Source organism: Astyanax mexicanus, chromosome 18 (genome assembly GCF_023375975.1).
Source record: "Astyanax mexicanus isolate ESR-SI-001 chromosome 18, AstMex3_surface, whole genome shotgun sequence".
NCBI lineage: Eukaryota > Metazoa > Chordata > Actinopteri > Characiformes > Acestrorhamphidae > Astyanax > Astyanax mexicanus.
In genome coordinates, this window is record NC_064425.1 from 32204291 (window position 1) to 32228684 (window position 24394).

Sequence of the window (24394 nt, forward strand, 5' to 3'; positions counted from 1 at the left end):
CCATATTTCACCTGCACCCACTATCAGCCCTCACTACAACTCCCATAATTCACCTGCACCCACTATCAGCTCTCACTACAACTCCTATAATTCACCTGCACCCACTATCAGCCCTCACTACAACTCTCATAATTCACCTGCACCCACTATCAGCCCTCACTACAACTCCCATAATTCACCTGCACCCACTATCAACCCTCACTACAACTCCCATAATTCACCTGCACCCACTATCAGCTCTCACTACAACTCCCATATTTCACCTGCACCCACTATCAGCCCTCACTACAACTCCCATAATTTACCTGCACCTGTCTTGTTGTAAACTGCCTAGACACTGGTGGGGTTGAAGGCAGCATTTGCTGTAAAATCTCAATGTACTTTTCTGCAGTTAATGCTGCATCACATAAGTGTACTGATATGTCCCTCTTACCATTACAGAACCTACAGAATGGTTGTTTTTCATGTAAGGTCCAGAGCTTATGGCATCCATTCCTTCCAAACATGTCTGGAATTCTGATCAATCTGACTACAATACAATGCATTTCCACTGTGTGATGGTCCATTATCCCAGATCCAACATGAGGTATTTGTTTGGTTGCATTTTTGTACGTTTTATGATGGGCTGGGCTTAGCGATTCCAACTAAGAAGACCAAGTGGGATGGGTGGAATATATGCTGTAATATGGCAATTTGTAAACTGATTGTAAGGTTAATAGTGTACACTTATTGTTTCTAGTGTTTTGTTTTTTATCTTATAGTTTGCTATGTACAGCACTTTGTTGCAGCTGTTGTTGTTTTTAAAGTGCTCTATAAATAAAGTTGAGTTGAGTTGAGTTGAGTTAAAATGTAAATATCCAGTGCTGACTGCAAGTTAAGTAGTTCCTTTAAAGTTCCTTTGATGGGAGCTGCATCAGCACAGACCTCCACCCCACCTCCTGCAGCTCCAGCCGGCTGTGTTTGGTTGGGGGGCAGGCTGAGGGGGAGGAGCTGCGGGTCAGTATAGCACAGCTGGTCTGACCTCCCTGAAACCAGCTGCCGTAACAAAGGACCCCGTCAGGCTCCCGAAAAGGTGGCCGGTCTGCCAGGACTCCCCCTCCCCCCGCTGTCGGACTCTATTGTATGCCTATAGATCTGTCCCAGCTGTTTGGGCCTTTTTACTCTCCTTTCTTACGAAGTGACCTTCCTTCCACCGAATTAACCTCCCTCTGTACGCATTCAGGACTCTAACAATCGCACACACTTGCTTGGACACACACATCGACAGACATTACACATTTACAGATGTAAATGTGCACCTTACTTGAGCACTAACTTTAGTAGTGCTAGTCTAATCCGAAATTTAACACAGCAGTGCCATTCTGACCATAAATGTACAGTACCTCAGCAGTGCAATTCTAATCTACAATCTACCTCAGCACTGCTATGCTGGGGAGATGAAAAATGTCTGTACTACCTCGACGCAAACGGTCAGTTTACTGTACAGGGCTATTGTAATAATGTTAGCTAGCTGAGGATACTTATCATTCTGGATTATGGATGCTGTGTCATTAAATTCTGATGTAGAGAAAAACTGTAGTCTGTAACTCCATGCAGTCGATCCCCCAACACATGCTTTGGTGTGTGAAATAGTTCAGTACTGGAGCTTTGAGGGTAATGTTGATGAGGTAATGGAACCTTATGACCACCAATTAGCACTGAGCTCACTGCGTACCTGCATCATCATCATCACCAGGGTGCTGGATACTCTCAGACACACATGCTTATGTGGTTCATGATGCTGTATGACATTGTGTTCTGGCAGGCTATGACTGACTGTGGTAACTCTGTATTTGACGTAATGTTGTGACATCATGGCATTAGCTATAGTTTTTTGTAGGATTTTGTATGAAAGTATTTGGACACTTAAATGCGTTGATGTTAGATGTAGACAGGGAGTTTTCTGTGTGATATACAGCTATACAAAAAAATGAAAGACCACTTAAAAATTTGTTTCTTTGATTAAAACTCTCTGGAATATAATCAAGAGGAAGATGGACGATCACAAGCCATCATGAATTTTTGCACCAGAAGTGCCATAAATTTATACAAAAGCAGTGTGAAAGACTGGTGGAGGAGAATGTGCCAAGTTGCATAAAAACTGTGATTTAAAAAACAGGGTTATTCCACCAAATATTGATTTCTGAACTCTTAAAACCTTATGAATATGATAATGCCTTGTATTGACACAATGGTTATACTCTTAATAGTTTTATACAAGAGGTATAGACAGACTTGTTCTTACACTGACAAAATATTACTACACACACTCACACTCTGACACACTGTTCTGGCACATTGTGACTTTTTTACTAAGCTTTGCAACGTACTGTAGTCCACTGTCAGATTGATTTACTCTTATGCCACTGTTGTTGTATTGTAATATATATTTATAAACAGACCTGTTTGGTACTGTATGATACACTATTGCTACATTGTCTTGCTCTGTATGACACTGTTGTTACTCCGTATGACACTTTTGTTACACTACATGAGGGGCTGTTGTCATACTGTTGTAACACTATGACACATTGTTTTGACACTATTGTTTTAATGTATTAGCTTTATAAACAGAACTGCTATAGTACTGTATGGCACACTGTTGTGACACATTCACACTATATGATACTTATGTTACACTAAATGACATTATTGTTACGCTATATGACACTAATGTTACACTACATTACACTATTGTTACGCTATATGACACTAATGTTACACTACATGACACTATTGTTACGCTATATGACACTAATGTTACACTATATGACACTAATGTTACACTATATGACACTATTGTTACACTATATGACACTATTGTTACGCTATATGACACTAATGTTACACTATATGACACTATTGTTACGCTATATGACACTAATGTTACACTACATGACACTATTGTTATGCTATATGACACTGTTACACTACATGACACTATTGTTATGCTATATGACACTAATGTTACACTACATGACACTATTGTTACACTATATGACACTATTGTTACGCTATTGTTCTGTTCTGGCAGTGTATGACTGCCTGAGGTAACACTATATATGATGTAATGTCAATCATGACATTAGCTACATTTTTTTGAAAGTATTCGGACACTGCAGACAGTGTGTTGATGTTAGATATAAACAGGGAGTTGACTGTGTATTTTGATACTGTTGTCACACTACATGACACTTGTTATATTGTAATACCGTACCCCTCTATTTTTTCACACTATAAGGCGCACTTAAAATCCTTAAATTTTCTCAAAAATAGCCAGTGCTCCTTATGTATGAAATTTACTGGTCAGGTTGTAAGGAGCAGTAAAGCCCTTCTGCTGAAGTACAGCGTTATACACGAGTTTCAGTTTAGTTCTTCAGCACTGAGGCTGGAGCAGTATTAGCATTACCCGCTAACCGCACTAAGCGCTATCTCTTTTGCTGTTCAGAGGTGAGTATTTTGGACTGTAGCCTGCATGTTTATCGTGTTACAACCAGCTACATGAAACAAACCGTAAGCTAATATCACCTTGGCTTACTTGAACACAGGGTTCCTCAGTGTAGCGCTATCGGGTAGCATTAGCCGCTAACCGCAACTAGTGCTAGCGGTTAGCTGCTAATGCTAATGCTGCTTCACCTAGCCTTAGTGTAAATCTGGAAATCTAAGCTTACTGTAGATAAATGGAAGTGCTTTACTCACCCAAATAATGAGTTTTCAGGAGAGAAAACTGTGTAGATTAACATCCAGTGCTCATTTGACTAAAAGAAAATGTTTTTTTTTTTTTTTTTTAATTTAGAAGGAAAACATGGCGAGACCCCTGTTCCTTACTAATGTCACATAATGCACCTTATAATGCAGTGTGCCGTATGTATGAAAATAGGCAGAAAATAGATGTTTATTGATAGTGTGCCTTATAATATAATAAAAAACACCTGTTATGGTACAGTATAGAACACTATTGTCACACACTTTTATCACAATATATGACGAATGCCCAGTTATTACTGGGTGTGATATCTAGTCTGCTGCAGTTTTAGGCGATGCTGCATACTTCAGTCCAGTGTAGAGCTGCAGCAGTACCGCAGCATGTGCACAGATCTCTGGGCTTAGCCTTCTGTCCGGCTGGCGCTGTGATGCTCCTCAATTCCTCTCTCTCTCTATTGTTCTACCAGTCAGCAGCAGCACGTGCCTTTCAGTTCGCAGTGATTGGGACGGGTGGGGGTGTTGGGTGTTTGTGGGGGGGGTAGACAGGCCTTTGTACTACTGCCATTGTTGCCAGCACACGCTTCTGGCCGACAGACACACGTGCTGACAAAAGGCAGCGGACCGTCCCTCGCCCGCCCGCTGCCGGGGAGGAGGGGCTCGATGAAAGGATGAGACGCAGCAGCCATCTGTGATTAATGCTTTAATCCCCTCACCCCCCACTCCCCGCCCCTCCCACGCTCCTCAAATCCTGGCCTTTGTCTGGCCACACTTTTTGGATCACTGCCATTGTTTTGGCCCTTCATCTAAAAGTTTGGAAAGTGGTCCCGAAGGGGCCGGCCGCCGTTCACCGCGATTCGCCTCACTCGCTGTGCTCCGGCAGTTCCTTCAGCGTACGGCATTCACGCTTTTGTCTCTCAGGGGATGTGTGATGTCCTCAGGAAGCCTTCCTGTCCTGGGATGAGGCGTCTCAATGTGCCTTTTGTGGAAGTTGAGGGACGCTCCTCTACCCACACTCTGTTTTATAGCAACGCCTCCAAAACACTCATGGCAGGAGTGCCACTCTGCAGCCCAGAGGCCTAAAAAACAGGCGAGTGTACAGGCTCATCCAATAGGGGTGGGAATCACAGGGCATCTCAGGATACGATTATATCATGATACATTGCCGATATATTACAAATAATTCTCTGCGATACTTCACAGCATCTTTGTTAATGAAGAGAAAAAGTAATGAAAAACAAAATGATCAAAAAACAGCATTTATGGATGTATTGGTCTCAGTTTTTACTACCATTTACTACCAATATTCTTCATCGCAGATTTACTCTTTTTTTTATTATAGCGCCAATACATGGAGTAATGAAGCAGTAACTTTGGTAAGTCGACTTAGGTGGTGGGGCTTAGGAAGATTAGAGCGCCTATGTTACACAAGTACATCTCACTGCAGCCTGTAGGAAGGCGGGTTTGGACATCCATATCCGCCTCACATCCAACCCCGCCCTCTTCTGTGCTCTACTTCGTTCAGGGCACTGTATGGCAATAGAAATACACATATAACGTCGGAAAGCACATCCTTACTCTTAATTTACGTCTCCTTATTTAACGTAAGTGTCTTTGACACTGATTATTCTGTTATTTATTATTCAAAAATATGTTGTATTTTTTCCACTGAAGATATGGGCTGAACAATTCCTCACTTTTGTCACAGTTGTCTGTGATTGGTTATGAACTGTATATACTGAGTATACAGCCGGAATGTTTTAATGAATGTTTTATTAAAATCCTTTCCATTCAACAAAATTATGCAAATTTAATAATAGTCACAGTCCTAACCGGTGGTTTTATCAGTACTGTATATAATGTTTTGTAGACTACTCTTTTGTTTTATTTCATATAATTATATAATAATAATTAGATGAATATATTTTAAATCATTATGGTTGTTTTTCTGTGCTGGCTGAACAGTGTATGTGGTGTAATAATACAGCTATTGAAGGCTCCGGTATGTTCCGCGTTGCTTAGTAACGAGACTCGGGTAGCTCATAGCTGATGTAGCTCTTGCTACAATTTTTTACTATAAAAAATTATGATGCAGTGTGGAGTTTAAGTTCCCTCAAATTTATGTTGTAATCAGAGCTCAACTCGGACACTCACAGAAAAATGGCCGACGGATTCCTCTAGAACTTAGAATGTTAATAGGAGTCCATTTCGATAACAGCCACAGCCTCGGATGTAACGAGGGTGAGGCTTGTGGTGTAACTGGGGGCCGGGCTGGATGTGGGTGGAGTTGGATGTCCAACATGCCTTCCTACAGGCTGCAGCGAGAGGCTTCTCAAGTTGTAATAACAATGCAGATATTTGACGCCAAGTATCGATGGATGTATTGCAAACTATATGATAATATCCTTCATTAAATTAAATTAAGTGACAGTTACTTACTTACTTTATTGTTCATTTATAAACTATAAAACTAAACAACATTAAGATTAAGATCTGTGTAAGAGCTACTGCAGTACTCAGTATAAAATACAGGTTCCTAACAGCCTTTTGTACAGATCTCTGCTCAATCACAACGGATTTATTAAGAAAAAATGAACACTCAAGAAAGATCTAGCTAAGTGTTTTAGTAATCTCAAACAAATATCTACAATCAGAAACATGCAGCCAGTTCAGAGGATGCTGATGCTGCTGCTGTCTCTTGAGCTTAATAGTGTTTTCTCTATTTCCACAGATAACAGGGTGTCATACAGTGTCAGAAACCACATTAAACACACTCATCTGCAGTGACGGCACAGTGTGACGTGGTTTGAGGCAGTGATGCAGGCGGTTACGTGATGCTGCTTGACTAGGCTTAAGCTTTCATTAGTGGTTGTATTACACTTGAAGCTCCAGAGCTGTCATACTTTAGGTTTGATTCCAGCTTGGATGCAGTTCTCTACTATTGAATCTACAGAGTAAATGACTGTGGAAAAGTCAGTCAGAACACAATAATACATGTTAAATAGAATAGAATAGAATAGAATCTTTGTCATTATACTGTATGAGTAAAACAAAACTTAATAAGATGCAAAGACAATAAGATACAATAAGGCCAAGAGATTCACAATTAACTATTGCTACACAAGTAGCAGAAAAATGGGTATAACTGAAGTGTGCAGTGTTTAGGTAGATGGCGATATAAATAAATACCTGTTGTCAGGGTGGAGGTGAATGAATTGCAGAGTGCAATAAATATGCAAACACTAGATAACAGCATAACAGGTATGATACACAAGGGGTGAAACAGTACATAAAATTCATGGTTTGGTACACACTGCTCTATAAACGCCACGGTTTGATATGTTTTTGTTACGATTAGTGGAAAAAATAAAAAGGCTGGGCATTCTATATAGCTTTACCTTTATTAACTTCATAATAACAATCAAACTCTTATAACCATATTTTGTTTTACACTCCTCTGTATGTTTATATAAGTTTACAGTATGTTCCAAACTGAAAAAAAAACAATGTGCTTTGGAAATACTTCAGTAATGGTTTGGGCCTGGTCTGATTTTGCATATAGAGGCTGAATAAAAGCAGTGGAGATAAGTAGTTGGGTTAAAGTTAATTTTTTATTATTTTTGGTTATTGTTGGTTTGGATGATGCTGCCGAATATGCGTTAGCATGTTAGTTGTGTTTCTACAAACACACCCTACACCGGCCGTGTGGCGCCGGCACACCGTCTTTGTTCGGTCCACCACTCACTCTCCTGCCTTGCTGTAGTTCACTCAGTGAACCCATAGTGTGTCTTTTCCACTCTGGTTTCCAGTTGCCATACTCAGCTAAATGTGCTAAGCTTCTCAGGGCAGGCTAAGTCCTTATCAAGTTGCTAATAGCAACAGTGCTACAACAACACTTTCCGGGTGCTACAGTCCTGTAAACATTAGTTCCGCATTACACTCATTGGTTCCAATAGACTGCCTGTACCGTGTATTCTGTGTGCCTTTGCGTGAACCGAACTGTGACCCCGGTTTATAAAGAATAAACCCCTAATATACACTAGTAATGGAAATAATGTCTATACAGCTGTGAGGCCCTGAGTGGTTTAAGTGCCAAGTGTCCCACATTCAAGTGCATAGTGCAGTCTGTGGGATTTGGGCCTTTTTCAGCTACCTCAGGAATTGCAGCCTTTGTTGTACCCTTATTATAAAATCGGTGTTTGTTTAATTTTGCACTGTATTGTATATATAGGGGTTAAACAGTGAAACTAAAACAACTGGTTTTAGACCACAATAATGTATTGTTCCAACAGACAGTTTTGGTGGAAACAGGAGAGTTGAGGTGCACATTGAATTCTGCCGTGATTTGGGCAGCCGTGGTTTTATGTTTTTTGGATACAATCTGGGGTAGCACCCAAACATCCCTTTCAGACAGCTTTCTCTTGCGCAGTTAATCCTGTTGGATGTGGTTCTTCCTTCTTGGTGGTATGCTGACATTACCCTGGATACCGTGACTCTTGATACATCACAAAGACTTGCTGTCTTGGTCACAGGTTCGCCAGCAAGACGTGCACCAACAATTTGTGCTCTTTCGAACTCTGGTATGTCACTCATAATGCTGTGTTCATTGCAATATTTTGAGAAAACCTGTGCTCTTACCCTGCTAATTGAACCTTCTCACTATAGTCTTACATTACATTACATTACATTACATTACATTACATTTGGCAGACGCTTTTGTCCAAAGCGACTTACAATAATGAAGTACAAAAGTAATAGGGATTAAGATAAACCATTTTAGATAGGGCTCAAAGGAGGTCGAAGGGAAATAAAGGGATAGAGAAGTGAAGGAGGGGAAGAAGGAAATGGGGTTAGAAGTAGTTAGTGTGTTAGAGGTGTTAGGAGAGTAAGTGCTCTTTGAAGAGCTCTGTCTTCAGGAGTCTCTAAAAGATAGTGAGAGATTCTCCTGATCTGGTAGTGGAAGGTAGTTTGTTCCACCATTGGGGAACTCTGTATGAGAACAGTCTGGATTGCTTTGTGTGAGTGTTTGGCAAAGCGAGGCGACGTTCATTGGAGGAGCGCAGCGGCCGGGAGGTAGCGTAAGCCTTCAGGAGTGAGTGCAGGTAGGAAGGAGCCTGTTCTGTCATCACCTTGTAGGCGATTGTAAGAGTTTTGAATTTGATGCGAGCATCAGCTGGTAGCCAGTGGAGCTCAATGAGCAGTGGGGTGACATGTGCCCGGTTTGGCTGGTTGAAGACCAGACGTGCTGCTGCATTCTGGATCATTTGGAGTGGTTTTACTACGCAGGCCGGGAGGCCAGTTAGCAGGGCATTGCAGTAGTCGAGGCATGAGATGACGACTGCTTGTACCAGGAGTTGGGTGGCCTGTTGCGTCAGAAACTGTCTAATTTTCCTGATGTTATAAAGCGCGAAGCGGCAGGATCGAGCAACTGAGGCCACATGGTGCGTGAAGGAGAGCTGGTCATCGATCATAACACCCAGGTTCCTAGCAACCTTTGTCGGTGAGAGAGAGAGAGAGAGTCGATGCTTATAGAGAGGTTGTGTTGAAAAGATGGTTTTGCTGGTATGACCAGAAGTTCAGTCTTTGAGAGATTTAATTGAAGGTGATGCTCCTTCATCCAAGAGGATATGTCAGAGAGACACGACGATATCCGTGCAGAGATTGAGTTATCTTCAGGTGAGAATGACAGGTATAGCTGGGTGTCATCAGCAAAGCAATGGTAGGAAAAGCCATGTGAGTGGATAACCTGACCAAGAGAGGCAGTGTATATTGAGAAGAGAAGGGGACCCAGTACCGAACCCTGGGGAACCCCAGTGGATAGGGAGTGGGCTGAGGACAGCTGTCCTAGCCACGACACCTTGAACGAGCGCCCAGTGAGGTATGATCTAAACCATGACAGCACATTGTCTGAGATCCCCATGTTTGAGAGTATAGTTAGGAGGAAGTCATGGTTGACCGTGTCGAAGGCGGCCGAGAGGTCCAGCCTTCGACACGGTCAACCACGACTTCCTCCTAACATTACTGGTGCAATGTGCAATTAATGAAGATTGGCCACCAGGCTGGTCTAATTTAGCCATGAAATGTCCCACACTAAAATGACGTGTTTCAGTTTCATTGTCCAACCCCTGCAGTCCAGTTAGTTGTAGCTTCACACTGCAGTTTAGAGACTGAGCGCAATTAACAGCTTTACTACATCCTTTAATCATCATCTACGTGGGCATTTCCCTATATTTCACACTGATTGGTTTGTAAAGTGTTGTCAGGTCAGCAAACTGTCATTTCAGGTGTCATGCCAGAATGTGTCTCTGTTCTTCGAGTGCAGGTTTTCTCCTCTGATTCCTTTTATTTGTGTTTATAAATAAAAGTAAATCTACAGTTAGAGTAGATATAGAATTACCAGCACCGTAATCTGTTGTAGCACTACTGCCACATAATAGATTTCTTTACAGGTTTCTGACAGAAGCTCACTTTGGAAACTTTTAGATCTCTATCACATTTAGAAAATTGTGTTAAAACTAAAATTCAATTAATTAAATTAATTCAACTTACCTTCCAGCACTGCACCAGACCTGTCTTGATTGATTAAGTGCAGTTGGGTAATTGGAGAACAAAGATTTGATATATGTAATCTGTATATCTGTTATCTCCATACAGACTCGTCCTATTTCAGAGCTGGGTCGAGCCGGACCAGGCTCTTTAATTCAGATCAATACTGTATGTCTGGGGCATGAAGGGCATGCAGCACACTGTACAGACGCAAGCCAGCATCAAATCCTAATCAATCTGTCCGCAAATAACAGCAGCCTGCCCCACCGCCGCCGGACTCGCTGAGGGATTCGGGTGGAGGTTGATTCAGATATTTCGGGCCGGGTTTGATTTGAGTGGGTTATTTAGAGGAGGAGTTTACAGGCAGCACTACCGTTCAGGATATTTTGGCCGTGTGACGGTTCTGGTAATTGCTCAGTGTGACGATGCGACTTCTGGCACTGCGGCTGCATCGTAAGTGCTCTATTGATTTTGCTGCCAAAAAATAGCTGCTTTATACAGTACGCTGGTGCTCTTATCAGCCCCTAGAACAGATACGGACCCATGCTGTGAAAACAGCCCCCGAATTCTATTAACAGATTCCTGTGTTTGAGGATTGAAGGTCTCTTCTCAACCAGAGAGACATTTCTCTCAGATCCTGAATCATGAAAAGCATCCTCACACATTCATGCTACCACCATTATGTTTGATTGCTAAAGGGGCTGCTTTATTTCACTAGAGCCAATTACTACAGAGCCCATTTGCATACATTAGTATTAATAGTAGGGGTGTAGGAAAGTATATGTATATAAAAATTTCACAATATTATGTTTCGCAATGTTGTATAGATATATTAAAAAAACACAGTATTGATTTGTAATTATTATTTTACATGTACACATTGGTGTCAGAAGTGGTTCACCTAGTGTTGTGTTTAAACCCCGCCCACTATATACCACTATGTAGTGTTGTACTTCAATGTTAGATCCCACTTTTCTGATTGGATTAAAAGTACTGTATTTTTCGCACTATAAGGCACGCTGTATTATAATCGTATTACTATCAATGATATTTTATTTTCTGGTCTATTTTCTTACATAAGGTGCACTGGATTATTGGTCTAATTTAAGAGGCACTATAAGGAACTTCTGGATGTTTGTCTTCACAGATTTCTCTCCTAAAATATTGTTTATTTGAGCAAGTAAAGCACTTCTGTTCATTAACAGTAAGCTTAGATTTCCAGCTTTTTTCAGCACTAGGCTGTAGCATTAGCATTAGCGGCTAACCACTCCAGCAGTGCTAGCTGGGGTTAGGAGCAGGCTACAGTGCGATAATACTCACCTCTGAACGGGGAAATAGCGAGCGCAGTTAGTGGGTAATGCTAATGCTACTTCAGCATTGCTAGCCGGGGTTAGGAGCAGGCTACAGTGCGATAATACTCACCTCTGAACAGGGAATTAGCGGGCGTGGTTAGTGGATAATGCTAATGCTGTTCCAGCAGTTCTAGCTGGGGTTAGGAGCAGGCTACAGGCTGATAATGCTCACCTCTGAACAGGGAATTAGCGAGCGTGGTTAGTGGGTAATGCTAATGCTGTTTCAGCAGTGCTAGCCGGGGTTAGGAGCAGGCTACAGGCCGATAACACTCAGAACCTCTGAACAGGGAATTAGCGAGCGTGGTTAGTGGGTAATGCTAATGCTGTTTCAGCAGTGCTAGCCGGGGTTAGGAGCAGGCTACAGGCCGATAACACTCAGAACCTCTGAACAGGGAAATAGCGAGCACTATTTAGTGAAACTCCTAAATAAGTGGCTTTACTGCTTCTGTGCGAAAAGTACGGTAAAGTTTTCTTTTTCTTAGATTTTAAAAATATGATAGTGTTGTTTATATCACTTATCCTAAAATTTTAATGTAAAAGAATGCAATATATTGTCTTGTTATAAATATATATCCCATCATATATGTGTATTGTGATGCCTGTATTATGATACATATTGTATTGCCAAGTTTTTAAAGACAATAATAATAGCTAAAATCAGGTTGCAGAGGGAGGTTAAGTAAAGGTTGTGTGGAAACTAATAGGATGTTTGTCGCAGCTGAACTCTCACTACAGTCCTCCTGAAGTCAGACTACCTGTTTTATAACCTCTGTCCCGCAGCCTTCAGCACTGGGTTTAGTGAGCAGGTCCGCGCTGGTGGAGAATGCGGTATGGTAGTCTTGTGATGAAATCATGGCTGAATGCAGTCATTATCTATCTCAGTTAAGAGAGGACTGAATCACTGTGCATGTTTTCAGTAAACTTGTGTTCTGAGTACAGCTGCATGCTTTCCCCAGACTTTGAATAATGCAGTATTTGCATGTAGCTCAGCTCCAGTGTGATGAGTGGAGGGATCAGGTCGGGTTTGATACAGACTGGGTTTAGGCCTTGATGCTGGGATAATGCTGGTGATTTATCTAATCCTAGTCTTGGGGAAACTTTCCATTTTGTGTTTTATCAATAATTTGCCATGCTTCCCTTGTATATTGTTCCCTTGGAGTCTCAGGTACCCCCTCTACCTGTACCACCTGATCCAGCTTGTAATGGGCTTGATAAGGTTTGGCTTTTGGTTCCCTAAGAGAAGGAGGAGGAAACACTAGGGCTGGGCGATATGGCCCTAAAATAATATCACAATATTTTATGTAGGGCTTGGCAATATGACAATATTTTATCATATTGTAAAAATTGTGATAAATTACATTTCTGAGATTATTATGGTTTCTTTCAGTGCTTAAAGAACAATGCTCAACTGCACATTTCCTTACAAAATGTGTAATTGGATGGGGTGCAGAACATTCAGAATAAAAATCATTTTATTTAAATTACTTTGGTATTTAATTCACATTTGTTGCATGTCAAACTACAGCTCTGGAAAACTGATTCAGTTTCTCTGACTTTGCTATTTATAGGTAACAGTTATATTATTTGAGTAAAATAACCATTATGTTTTATTCTATAAACTACGGGCTTCAGACCAAGGTTTCAGACCTTAAATAATGCAAAGAAAACAAGTTCATATTCATACATTTTTAAGAGTTCAGAAATCAATATTTGGTGGAATAACCCTGATTTTTAATCCCAGTGTTCATGCATCTTGGCATGTTCTCAGTCTTACACACACTGCTTTTGGATAGCTTAATGCCACTCCTGGTGCAAAAATTCAAGCAGATCAGCTTGGATTGATGGCTTGTGATCATCCATTTTCCTCTTGATTGTATTTTAGATGTTTTAACTTTGTTAAAAGCAAAGAAACTCATAATTTTAAGTGGTCTCTTGTTTTTATTCCAGAGCTGTATGATTATAACAATTGCGTATAATATAATGTAACAAATAAACAATGTATACCCTAAAACGTGACAGGAAAACCAAAACTAATACAAATAGGCTGCTTTCAGACATAATTATTATTTTTATTATTTTTATCAGGATGAAAATATAAACTGCAAAATAACACTGTATGCACAGTAAAATAAGAGTGATTTGCGGGAGAAACTGCAGCCAGTTAATTACAGTAATGTTACAGGTTTTTTACAGTGTTTACCACCAAGGTTGCGGTACTCAGGCCTTTCACATATTTTTTTTTTCCACACACTTTTATACGTATTGGAATTACTGATTGTGACTAAATATTATGCACTAGAATTTTGTTAGATGTAGTTTTTATTTTTATGTTGCATTATTTTTGTGTTATATATTATTAGAATTCTAGGTAAGTTACTTTTGTTGACAAAACAAAAGTTTTTGGACAAGTTACATGAAATTTAACATTGAAATTTGTCACAGTTGTAAATGATTGAAATTCAGATTTTTTTTTTTTGTGTTTTCTTATATCACCAAGAAAATCATAATCATAAAAATTCCCTGAAATATTGTGATATTTTTTTAGGACTGTATTGTTCAGCCCTAATCCAGTTCAGCTGTGTTAGACAGAGATCAGCATGAAACTTCTGGCGATTCTTCGAGTGTCCTGATATCTGAGGAGGCGTGTGATTGGCTGGTGTTGGTGTTGTGGGTGTGGTTTTAGTGCTGGTTTGACGTCTTCCTCTGTTGTGATGACGTCCAGCCCGCCTCCCGCAGCAGCTGCCCGTCCATTAGCATGACAAAGCTGCCCGACCCCACGCCCAGCGCCGGACGCCACGGGCTGTCAGGGAGGAGCCATGTGGTGAGCCCCGCCCCCACACCCACCCAACCCAACCCCCGCCCCGTGGCAGGCCATCTGTGAGCCGGCCCGGCTTCCTCTCTCTGGCTGAGGAGGCAGAGTTAGAGGCAGTGCAGAAATACTGACTAATCAGACCAGCACACTCCAACATTCTGCTTACTACCATTTAAACCTTTAATTAACATTTTTAACATCCCAGCTGATTGGAGTTTAATGGCGTCTTCAAGAACATTGTTATTCGGAATTAAATATTTGGTTAAGTTTTTTTGCGCCTTTTTTGTTCAAATAATTTTAGTTGAAAATATTTTGGTGTATTTCTGCAGTTTTTTTGATCAACTTAAATTTATATTTAATAAATACATTAACAGTGTTAATGTTGACTCTTTCTCTGCCTCACTCTGAATCTAACTTTACTCTGGCTGACTCTGACTCACTGACTGAGTCTGACTCATTGACGGACTCCGATTCTGACTTTGCTCTGGCTGACTCTGACTCACTGACTGATTCTGACTGATTGACTGACTTTGACTTGACCCTAAATCTAACTTTACTCTGGCTGACACTGGCTCACTGACTGACTCTGACTCACTGACTGACTCCGATTCTGACTTTGACTCACTGACTGATTCTAATTCATTGACTAACTCCGATTCTGACTTTACTCTGGCAGAGTTTGACTTGACCCTATATCTAACTTTATTTTGGCTGAAAGTGTCTCTGGCTCACTGACTGATTCTGACTTATTGACTGACTCCAATTCTGACTTTAGTCTTGCTGACTCTGACTTGACTCACTGTCTCTGACTAACTGATTGATTCTGACTCATTGACTGACTCCGATTCTGACTTCACTCTAGCTGATTCTGACTCATTGACTGACTCAGATTCTGACTTCACTCTAGCTGATTCTGACTCATTGACTGACTCAGATTCTGACTTTAGTCTGGCTGACTCTGACTTGACTCACTGTCTCTGACTCGCTGATTGATTCTGACTTTACTCTGGCTGACTCTGACTCGACTCTAAATCTAACTTTATACTCTGGCTCACTCTGTCTCTGACTCACTGACTGATTCTGACTCATTGACTGACTCTGATCCTGACTATACCCTAGCTGATTCTGACTCATTGACTTACTCAGATCCTGACTTTATTCTGGCAGACTCTGACCTGACTCACTGTCCCCGACTCACTGATTGATTATGACTTTACTCTGGCCGACTCTGACTCATTGACTGACTCCAATTGTGACTTTACTCTGGCTGACTTTGAGATTGTATGTGATGGTGTGGAGGATGGTGATTATGGGATGTGATGGTGTAGAGGATGGTGATTATGGGATGGAATGTGATGGTGTGGAGGATGGTGATTATGGGATGGGATTTAAAGGTATAGAGGATGGTGATTATGGGATGGGATGGGATGGTGTTGAGGATAGTGATTATGGGATGGGATGTGATGGTGTGGAGAATGGTGATTATGGGATGGGATGTGATGGTGTGGAGGATGGTGATTATGGGATGGGATGTAAAGGTATAGAGGATGGTGATTATGGGATGGGATGTGACGGTGTTGAGGATGGTGATTATGGGATGGGATGTAAAGGTATAGAGGATGGTGATTATGGGATGGGATGTGATGGTGTTGAGGATAGTGATTATGGGATGGGATGTAAAGGTGTAGAGGATGGTGATTATGGAATGGGATGTGATGGTGTTGAGGATGGTGGTTATGGGATGGGATGTGATGGTGTGGAGAATGGTGATTATGGGATGGGATGTAAAGGTGTAGAGGATGGTGATTATGGAATGGGATGTGATGGTGTTGAGGATGGTGATTATGGGATGGTATGTGATGGTGTTGAGGATGGTGATTATGGGATGGGATGTAAAGGTTTAGAGGATGGTGATTATGGGATGGGATGTAAAGGTGTAGAGATGATGGTGATTATGGGATGGAATGTGATGGTGTGGAGGATGTGGAGGGTGAGGATGAGCATGGCGGCAGATCCTTCGCTCACTGCTCGCTGTTCTCCTCCACCCGGCGGAATCGCTCACCCTGAAACCCCTGATAGCGCTGGTTGCCATGGGAGACGGTTGCCAAGCAGCAGAGGGTGGGAGGCGTGTACGAGTGTGTGTGTGTGTGTGTGTGTGTGTGTGTGTGTGTGTGGTCTTTTGGGGGAAGTGTTGTTGATGCAGATTGGAGAAGGCCATGACAGAAGACTCTTTATAACCATATAACCAAAATATATTTTACATTAGTTTAGAAATACAAACAAAGTTGGGACAGTATAGAAAATGAAAATGTTATAAACAACACAGTGGTTCTTACGTTTCCTTTAACTTTTTATTTCATAGTAGACAGTATGAATCTTAGAAATCTTAGGTTTTATCTGCTTAACAATATTAAATTTATTAATATACAACACCTGTCAAAAGTTTTAGAACACTCCTATTTTTAGTTGTCCAGTATTAGTGCTTTATGATTCAGACAAGCTGCTTTTTATTTTATCTTTATCTTATAAAATACTTTGTTACTGCACTTAACCTGTTCTTCTCTTCACTGTTTAAAACTGAAACTGAGACTTTGTCCAATCATGTTAATCTGAGCTAAAGGCTAAAACTGTTGATGTGGGTCAGCCAGACCAGACTCTTCCTGTACCCGTTTTCTCCAGTTATCAAGAGTCTTTCAAAGATGTAGGAAACAGTACTCACTTAAATACTTAAAGATGTATACTGTTTAATAGTTACAGGCTTATCTGTGTTTCTGTGTCTTTTTCTAGTTATTCTGATAAAAGTGTATAAATGCTGCAGTAACCCAATCTGTTCCAGCACTGCTTTATTACAGGTTTTGGAAACTCACATTTTTAACATCTATTTCCAAAGCTTAGTTTATTTTTACAATACTATATGCCAGCTGTAAGCTGTAACAAATCACTTGTGTGAATCCTGTTCATGTAGCTTGCTATCAGCTGCCGGAGCCCTGAGAGAGCACAATTGTCCTTGCTCTCTCTGGGTGGGTAGATGGCGCTTTCTCCCCTCATCACTCCAAAGGGTGATGTTGATCAGCACATGGCGTCTGTGAGCTGATGTATCAGAACCGAGCCGCTGCGCTTTCCTCAGAGTGCGCTGTGATGCTACATGGCAATGCTGCAACAGCAGCAGCTCGAAAAGAGACTTCACAAGTATCGGAGGAGGCATGTGCCAGTCTTCACCTAATGAGTGGGTTGGGTAATTGGCCGTGTAAATTAAGGAGAAAATGGTATAAAAATAAGAAATAAAAAAATTAACTTTCTAAAAAAGCACCCTTACTATTTTTACAATATATATTTTTTTATCTTCAAAAGCCCTGAGGCTGTATTGTTAACCTTTGTACAATTTTCCCTGGTACAAAAGTACCAAGTTCCCTGTATTTTGTACCATTTCAGGTTGTTCACAGGACCTAGAGGAGCTTAAATGCAAAAAAGTCTGGGTGTGTTCTAAAACTTTTGATCTTTGTTGTAATTATATAAAATGTTGTTATAATGTTGTTATATTAGCATGTTTCCAGGAACATAATTAAAAGTGATACTTTAACTCACAGTGGATAAAATATGCAATAAAAGGACAGTGGCTACATTGTGTTTTATTTTATTATCAGTTTTATCAGTTTATGAGTCGTGAGCTCAGGAGAGGATCAGGGAAAGACTGGCAGCAGATGTTCTGTGTTCAGGATGCCACTCAGCTGCCCTCAGGCTGTGGTGATGTGGTAATGGACAGGTAGGGCAGATAGTGGCAGCACAGGCCTGCAGCTCCCCGCCATGGTGGCAGGGCTGAGTGCAGGGCTGTGGGGGGGGAGGGGGCGGGGTTTAAGCTGTCAGTTCTCCGATAGCCCTGCTGAACCCGAGCTCTGTTTATATATTCAAAGCAGATGGCGCAGTTATTACATTACAACGTGACACATTAAACATCACATCCCGTCTACAGCCGACAGTTTCCTCCTCCTCATTTACATAACATTAAAACCAGCCTGACTGGGCTGCAGGAGTGGAAATGATGCTTTGTGCCCAGTTACCGATTTAACACTAGTGTAAATGTAACAAAAAACAGCTGAATATCCCCTGTTTTGCACTGGACCTTATATATATATATATATATATATATATATATATATGTAATGTAAATGTAATAATTGGAGTTGTACCTTTTGACACTTTGATAACTGATGGGCCGATCCATATTTTTTCAGTTCCGATCTGATGCTTTTTTCTAAATAATAAATTTTTTTTGGTTTTACTAATTTAATTTTAACTTAAGTTCATTAAAAAATTTTTTTTTGCACAATAAGGCACACCTAAAACCCTTTAATTTTCCTGAAAATTGTCAGTGTGCCTTATAATCCGGTGCTCCTTTTGTTTGAATTCTTCCAGTAAGATTGTAAGGAGCAGTAAAGCCACTCCACTGAAGTGCAGCATTATACAGGAGTTTCAGGTAGTTCTACAGCACTGAGGCTTTAGCACATCGACTGTGTATAGCTGGACAGAGCATCGTCTCTCAAAAGTAAAGCCACCACAGGTCAGGCGCCCCCTGCTGTTCGGTTTCAGAAAGCAGTGTAACCCCACCCATCCCCATAGGTTTCAATGGCAAAACAGACAACTTTCAATCACGTTTTTTTCCAATATACTGTAATTCTACCTCCATTATTTAAATGCAGCAGCTAGTGTAACCTCTTCTTTTATTGTCAAATTTTTACATCCCCACAGAATTCGTTTTTTAAAACGTTATTCAGCTCTATTCAAAAAGGTGTGGTTATTGTAAAAGGGCTGGTTATGGACGGGACCGATAACAGACGTTAGCTCAGCTCCACTCCTCTCTGCAGCCTGTGACCTCGAGGCAGCCCTCAGGGGCGGGTTTATTTAAATAAGTAGGCTGTCTCTCTACAGTCTTTCTCCCTCCTCTGGTCTCTACTGTGCAGACTCGGGTTTCAGGATCACCAACATTTCGGAAGATTTTGGCTTCATTTCCATTAAATGAATTGGAACGGCGACACGGCATCCATCTTTTTTGCAGTCTCTGCTTTAGCAGTATTAGCATTAGACACTAATTGCACTAAGGGATAGCTTTTTCGCCATTCAGAAGTGAGTATTAGCAACCTGTAGCCTACTGCTGCTAATCCTGGGTAGCTGCTAGAGCAGCATTAGCATTAGCCACTAACCACGCTATGTCTATCGTCGTTCACAGGTAAGTATATCAGACTGTAGCCTGTGTGTTTACCAAGTTAAAACAAGCTACTGCATGAACCGGTAGATAATATCTCCCTGGCTTACCAGAAAACTCAGGGTTCCTTAGTGTAGCTCTGTCAGGCAGCATTTACTAGTGCTAACTGCGGCTAGTGCTGGCAGCTAGCCGCTAATGCTAATTCTGATGTACCCAAACTTAATAGAAATCTGGAGATCTAAGCTTACTTTAACTAAATAGAAGAGCTTTACTCAGCGATATAAACAGTTTTCAGGAGAGAAATTGAAAAGAAAATATGTTTTTAAGAATTACAGTTTTGTATTTAACATCACAACAACACCAAGCAGCGAGACCTGCTGAATTGGAAGGAAAAAATGGCGGCACCCCTGTTCCTTACTAGGGTCTCTTAATGCGTCTTATAATCCAGTGCGTCTTATGTATGAAACTAAGATCAGAAATGAGATGTTTCTTGATAGTGTTCCTTATAGCTACACTTATTGTTGACAGTGTATAGAACTATAGCTGGAAATCGTGATAATTATGAAATCGTGATAATTTACTGAACAATTTACACATTGAGGATTTCAGTTGCCAGAATTTAGCTCCCCCTTAAAAGCCAAACTTCCTACACTCTATAAACCAGGCTAAATACAGAACAGAATACAATTTAACACAATCACACATCTAGACTCTCATGTGGGAAAATGTCCTGAGTGAGTTTAGAGCTTCAGGTATTTTATACCGAAGAAAATGTTCAGGTAAACAAAACCCACCTTCTCTTACTTTTACTGAGAGGAGTATTGATGCCCTTGTTGCAGAACTCTGACTAATTTAACAGTGTTTTCCCAGGTTTTTGCTGCAGAGTTCTGAATGTAGGTTAGAGCTCTGATTAACTTGCGCTCAGTCTGATGCAGATACTCCCCTCGCTGTGTCTTTACCGCCTTTAAAGTTTTAATGAGAGTATGCAAATCGCTGTATTAACTAGCCTCAGCTTTATCAGCAGAATGTGGAGCCGAGGTCTGTTGTGGAGCTGCTGAGATGAGATTATCTGCTTTAATTAGCAAATGCTACTTTTTGGCACTTTGACAAAATCCATGGATTGAAATGTAGTTTGTGTGTTTTGAACCCCTGATTGATGAGAACTTTACATGGCTGTGCCGGATGAATGTATAATGGCTACACTTTATAATATAACATTTTATTTTCATCTGATTTATATTATTTTATTCATCCATCATTCAGTACTATACAGCGGAACTTGTTCCACAGTGGAATGTGGCAGCTCAGTGGTTGGAGCACTGGGTTACTTATAACAGGATTGTAGGTTTGATATCTGGGTTCCAACAAGATTTTTTCACGTAATAGTGAATAAGATTTGTGCAGTCTTCTTACAGAAATGTCACAATGACTGAAATACACTAAATAACAAAGGGAACCATTTGGCTGTATGCTAGCAACCGATAGAGACACTAGAGAAACCTTCTGGGATACCATAGCAACTGCAATATTGTAGCATCCATCTACTAACCACTTAGCAGCTCCATAGAGGCCATTTAGGGTACCATAGCAACTATATACCTTATCAACACAATCAATTAGTCACCACCCACAACCATATTGACCACCTAGAAATTCAATGGCAACAACTGAATGGCAACTAGCTGAATCATAGCAACCACGTAGCAACACAATAGCAAATGCTTTCCAACCGCTTAACAACAAAGCGAATACCTAGGATACCATAGCAGCCACCCAGAAATTGCATATTCGCAGTTCAGAACCACTTAAACTTTGTTACGTTCAGGAATGTCTCTTCTATAGTGTGTGTATAATTATTTTATTTCAGTGAATTATTAGTTTTCATGAATACAGTGTGCCAGAGTGCCAGATTTTCCAGGGAAAACACTCATGATGCAAGTCTTTATTCGTAATTTATGGCACACTAGAGGAAATGACATCACAAAGCCACGGCAGGCAGAGTTCTTCCTCATACATGAACCACAGGCTCTGTAAAATCTGCAGATTTAGCCTCGTGTGTATGAGTCTACATGCCGTCTCTTACCGCGAGGCTGGTGATATTCCAGGCCTGCAGCGCTCACGGAGGAAAACAGGAAATTGGCCGTCAGTTTTTATTGAAGTGACAGACCTGTCAGCGTGGGTACGTTCGAGTGGGTATGAGTGTGCGCTGCCAGGGACCCATCTGCTCGATGACTTCAGGCTAAATGTAACCACGTGGCGGCGAGGGCACGGTTAGTCTGGTTAAACGTCCATGTGAATAAGCAGAAACGTCTCTGCTGGTGGGCTCGCATTTGGGTCAGGAGAAATTGGGACGGGTTCAATTAACAGAGGGCGATCAATCCGCTGCCGGGGGGACAGGGGAGCGGTGGGGGTTGCTACACCAGTCGGTCTGGCCACTGTTCAACTGGCAAGACATGCTGCTAAACCCGCTCTAGATAGGCTGTTTCCTTCAGCGTGGTCCAGATCTAAAAATTCTCTCAGTGTTGAGCAGTCCGATCTCTGAGGATCTGATTGTGTGATATCTCTGGAAACAGAAAGCAGTTGATTATTATTGTTATGTGATGACAGGCGTGATGCACTCGTTCTCGCCATTTATGGTGCTTTCTTATGTAACTAAACCGTTAATAGGCTTAGGGTTGTTTTGCCCGTGCTCCAACCGTGCCCCAGTGACTAGGCAGGCTAATCTGTCAGCGCAACATTGACAGAAATGTGAATGACTGGACGTTTGTTTTGGTGCTCGTTTTGTCAGAATCTGTCAGAACTGTTCCAAAGCGACATTTTAATAACTCGCCCATTGGCTCCGTTCTGAATCGCTGACCTCATCCAGCACGATAAACGCTTTGTGCTAGCTTTACCAGCATTTTACTGCAGATGTGCAGCAGGAGGGGAGGATTAGCGAGTCACGAGACGCTTATGTTTTGTCTTGTTTTGTGCTTTGACTTTGGATTAAAATGATTTGTGGATAAAGGATGATGCCAAGGTTGAGCTCTGGGCACAAGCAGGAAGAGTGGACAGAAAAGGAAATGGAGAGAGAGAGAGAGAGAGAGAGAGAGAGTGTGACACACTGAAAGAAAAAGAGAGAGAGAGTGACACAGAGTGAGAGAGAGAGATAGACGAGAGAGAAAGAGAGAGAGAGAAAGAAAGAGACATAGACGTAACAGAACAGACAGAACAGGGAGCACCACAGATGGGCGACGGAAAAGTGTGTCATTACCGTCCCCATCCTAATCACCTCCACATCCACACTCCTCCCTCGCTCTGTCTGTCTCTCTCACTTTCGCTCACTCTCCTCCTGCTCGTCCACACAGTCTCTGGCTCGTCGCTCGTGGAGAGGCACTGTCGCTCCGTTCCTCCGAGGCGTCTCGGCCAGGCGTCTGTGGGCGAGTGCGCATGTGGTGATGAGGCGGAGTGCCGGCGTCTTTTCCGCCTACTCAAAGTTAATCCCTCCAGAAGAGGTGTGGTCACCTCAGCCTCTCAGACCTAGTTGTGGATCTGTGGTCAGCGCTCTTGCCTCCGGCTCTCTTCTTCTGCTTGACCAGGTCTAGGACCACCACGTCCGTCCAGGTTTGCGGGACAGTACAACTCGGCCCTTTCGCCTGCCCGGGTTTTACGCCATCTCTCTGGGATGAGTTTCAACAGTGACATGGAAGAGGGAGGGGAGGGAAGGTGAGTGGTCCACTCAGGTTGCTTCTCCTACAACTCTGGTTTCCAGTCTAGGGCTAGAAAAAAGATTTAAGGGATGTAGAACCTCTAGATGACGCACTGGTTCTTTTCAGCTATTCAAGGTTCTTTACCTTTTTTACTGTGCAAACCTCACCCTTACCCTCTCCAAACTCACTACCCTGTGGTCACCTAATCCCCCAAAACGCATCAGAGAGGAATTTCTGACAGGCTGTGCAGGTCTGAGGTGAATTTAGCTTCATGTTTGATGTTGAGAAATTAAGAACTCTGCTCTTCCTCACCATTTAACTATTTATCACAACAGATGTTAATCAGTGCAGCTGTAATTTCACTTTCAAATGATGGAAAACACCAAAATAAAACCTCAACCTGTTCATTATATTTAACATCTTTGCTAAAATTCTTCTTCATAGTAAAAAGTTAACTTTTATAGTGTATATATTTTTATAAGACTGGGGCACAATCCCACCATATCCTTGCGTCGTCAGCACTATTGGGCACTTTATGGATCGATGTAAAAATACCAGACAAATTGAGTAATAAATAAGTCTCAAGAACGGTGGGATTTTGCCTCATTCTTGGTCAAATATACTCATAAAACGTTACGATAGTGGCTATAGTTTGTTGTTTATCATTGTTTGAACTGAACTCTGACTCTGAGCTGTAAGAGCACCAGTCTCTACACACAGTGTAGCCTCACCTTACGTTAAGAACCTGTCAGCACCTGTCTTTTTGACAGCATATTAATTAGATTAATAATCATGGAGTAACATAAGGAACACAAACGTTATTTACTGCCACGCTACATAGTGAACACTGATTAACAAGCGAGTTTAATCAGGGTGCTTGAGTCTGGCCCGCTAATAGCCTTAACTACAACAGCTGCATAGGCCTCCATGCCCATATGGTGCTGATTAATGACTAAATTGATATACCAAATCGCCGGATTAGCTCGTTCTTATCGGAACAAGCTGCTGACTGTTTACTGCTCTTCCTGTCACCATATTCTTTTAAACCTTAACT

At 41.5% G+C, this 24394-nt stretch overlaps 1 protein-coding gene across 3 annotated transcripts in view; it reads left to right on the forward strand.

Annotated features, from left to right (window-relative positions):
- Window positions 1–24394, forward strand: part of numbl (NUMB like endocytic adaptor protein) — a 90632-nt gene that overhangs the window by 16824 nt on the left and 49414 nt on the right. Inside the window, exon 1 of one of the 3 annotated variants that reach the window (XM_007234521.4) lies at window positions 22975–23356. The exons of 1 other annotated variant lie outside the window; for it this stretch is intronic. In XM_007234521.4, coding sequence (XP_007234583.2) covers window positions 23316–23356 — 41 coding nt within the window. In that variant the 5' untranslated portion in view covers window positions 22975–23315. Of the gene's footprint in view, window positions 1–22974; window positions 23357–24394 lie in introns of those variants that run through there. One more of the 3 variants, XM_007234520.4, reaches the window with a different exon arrangement.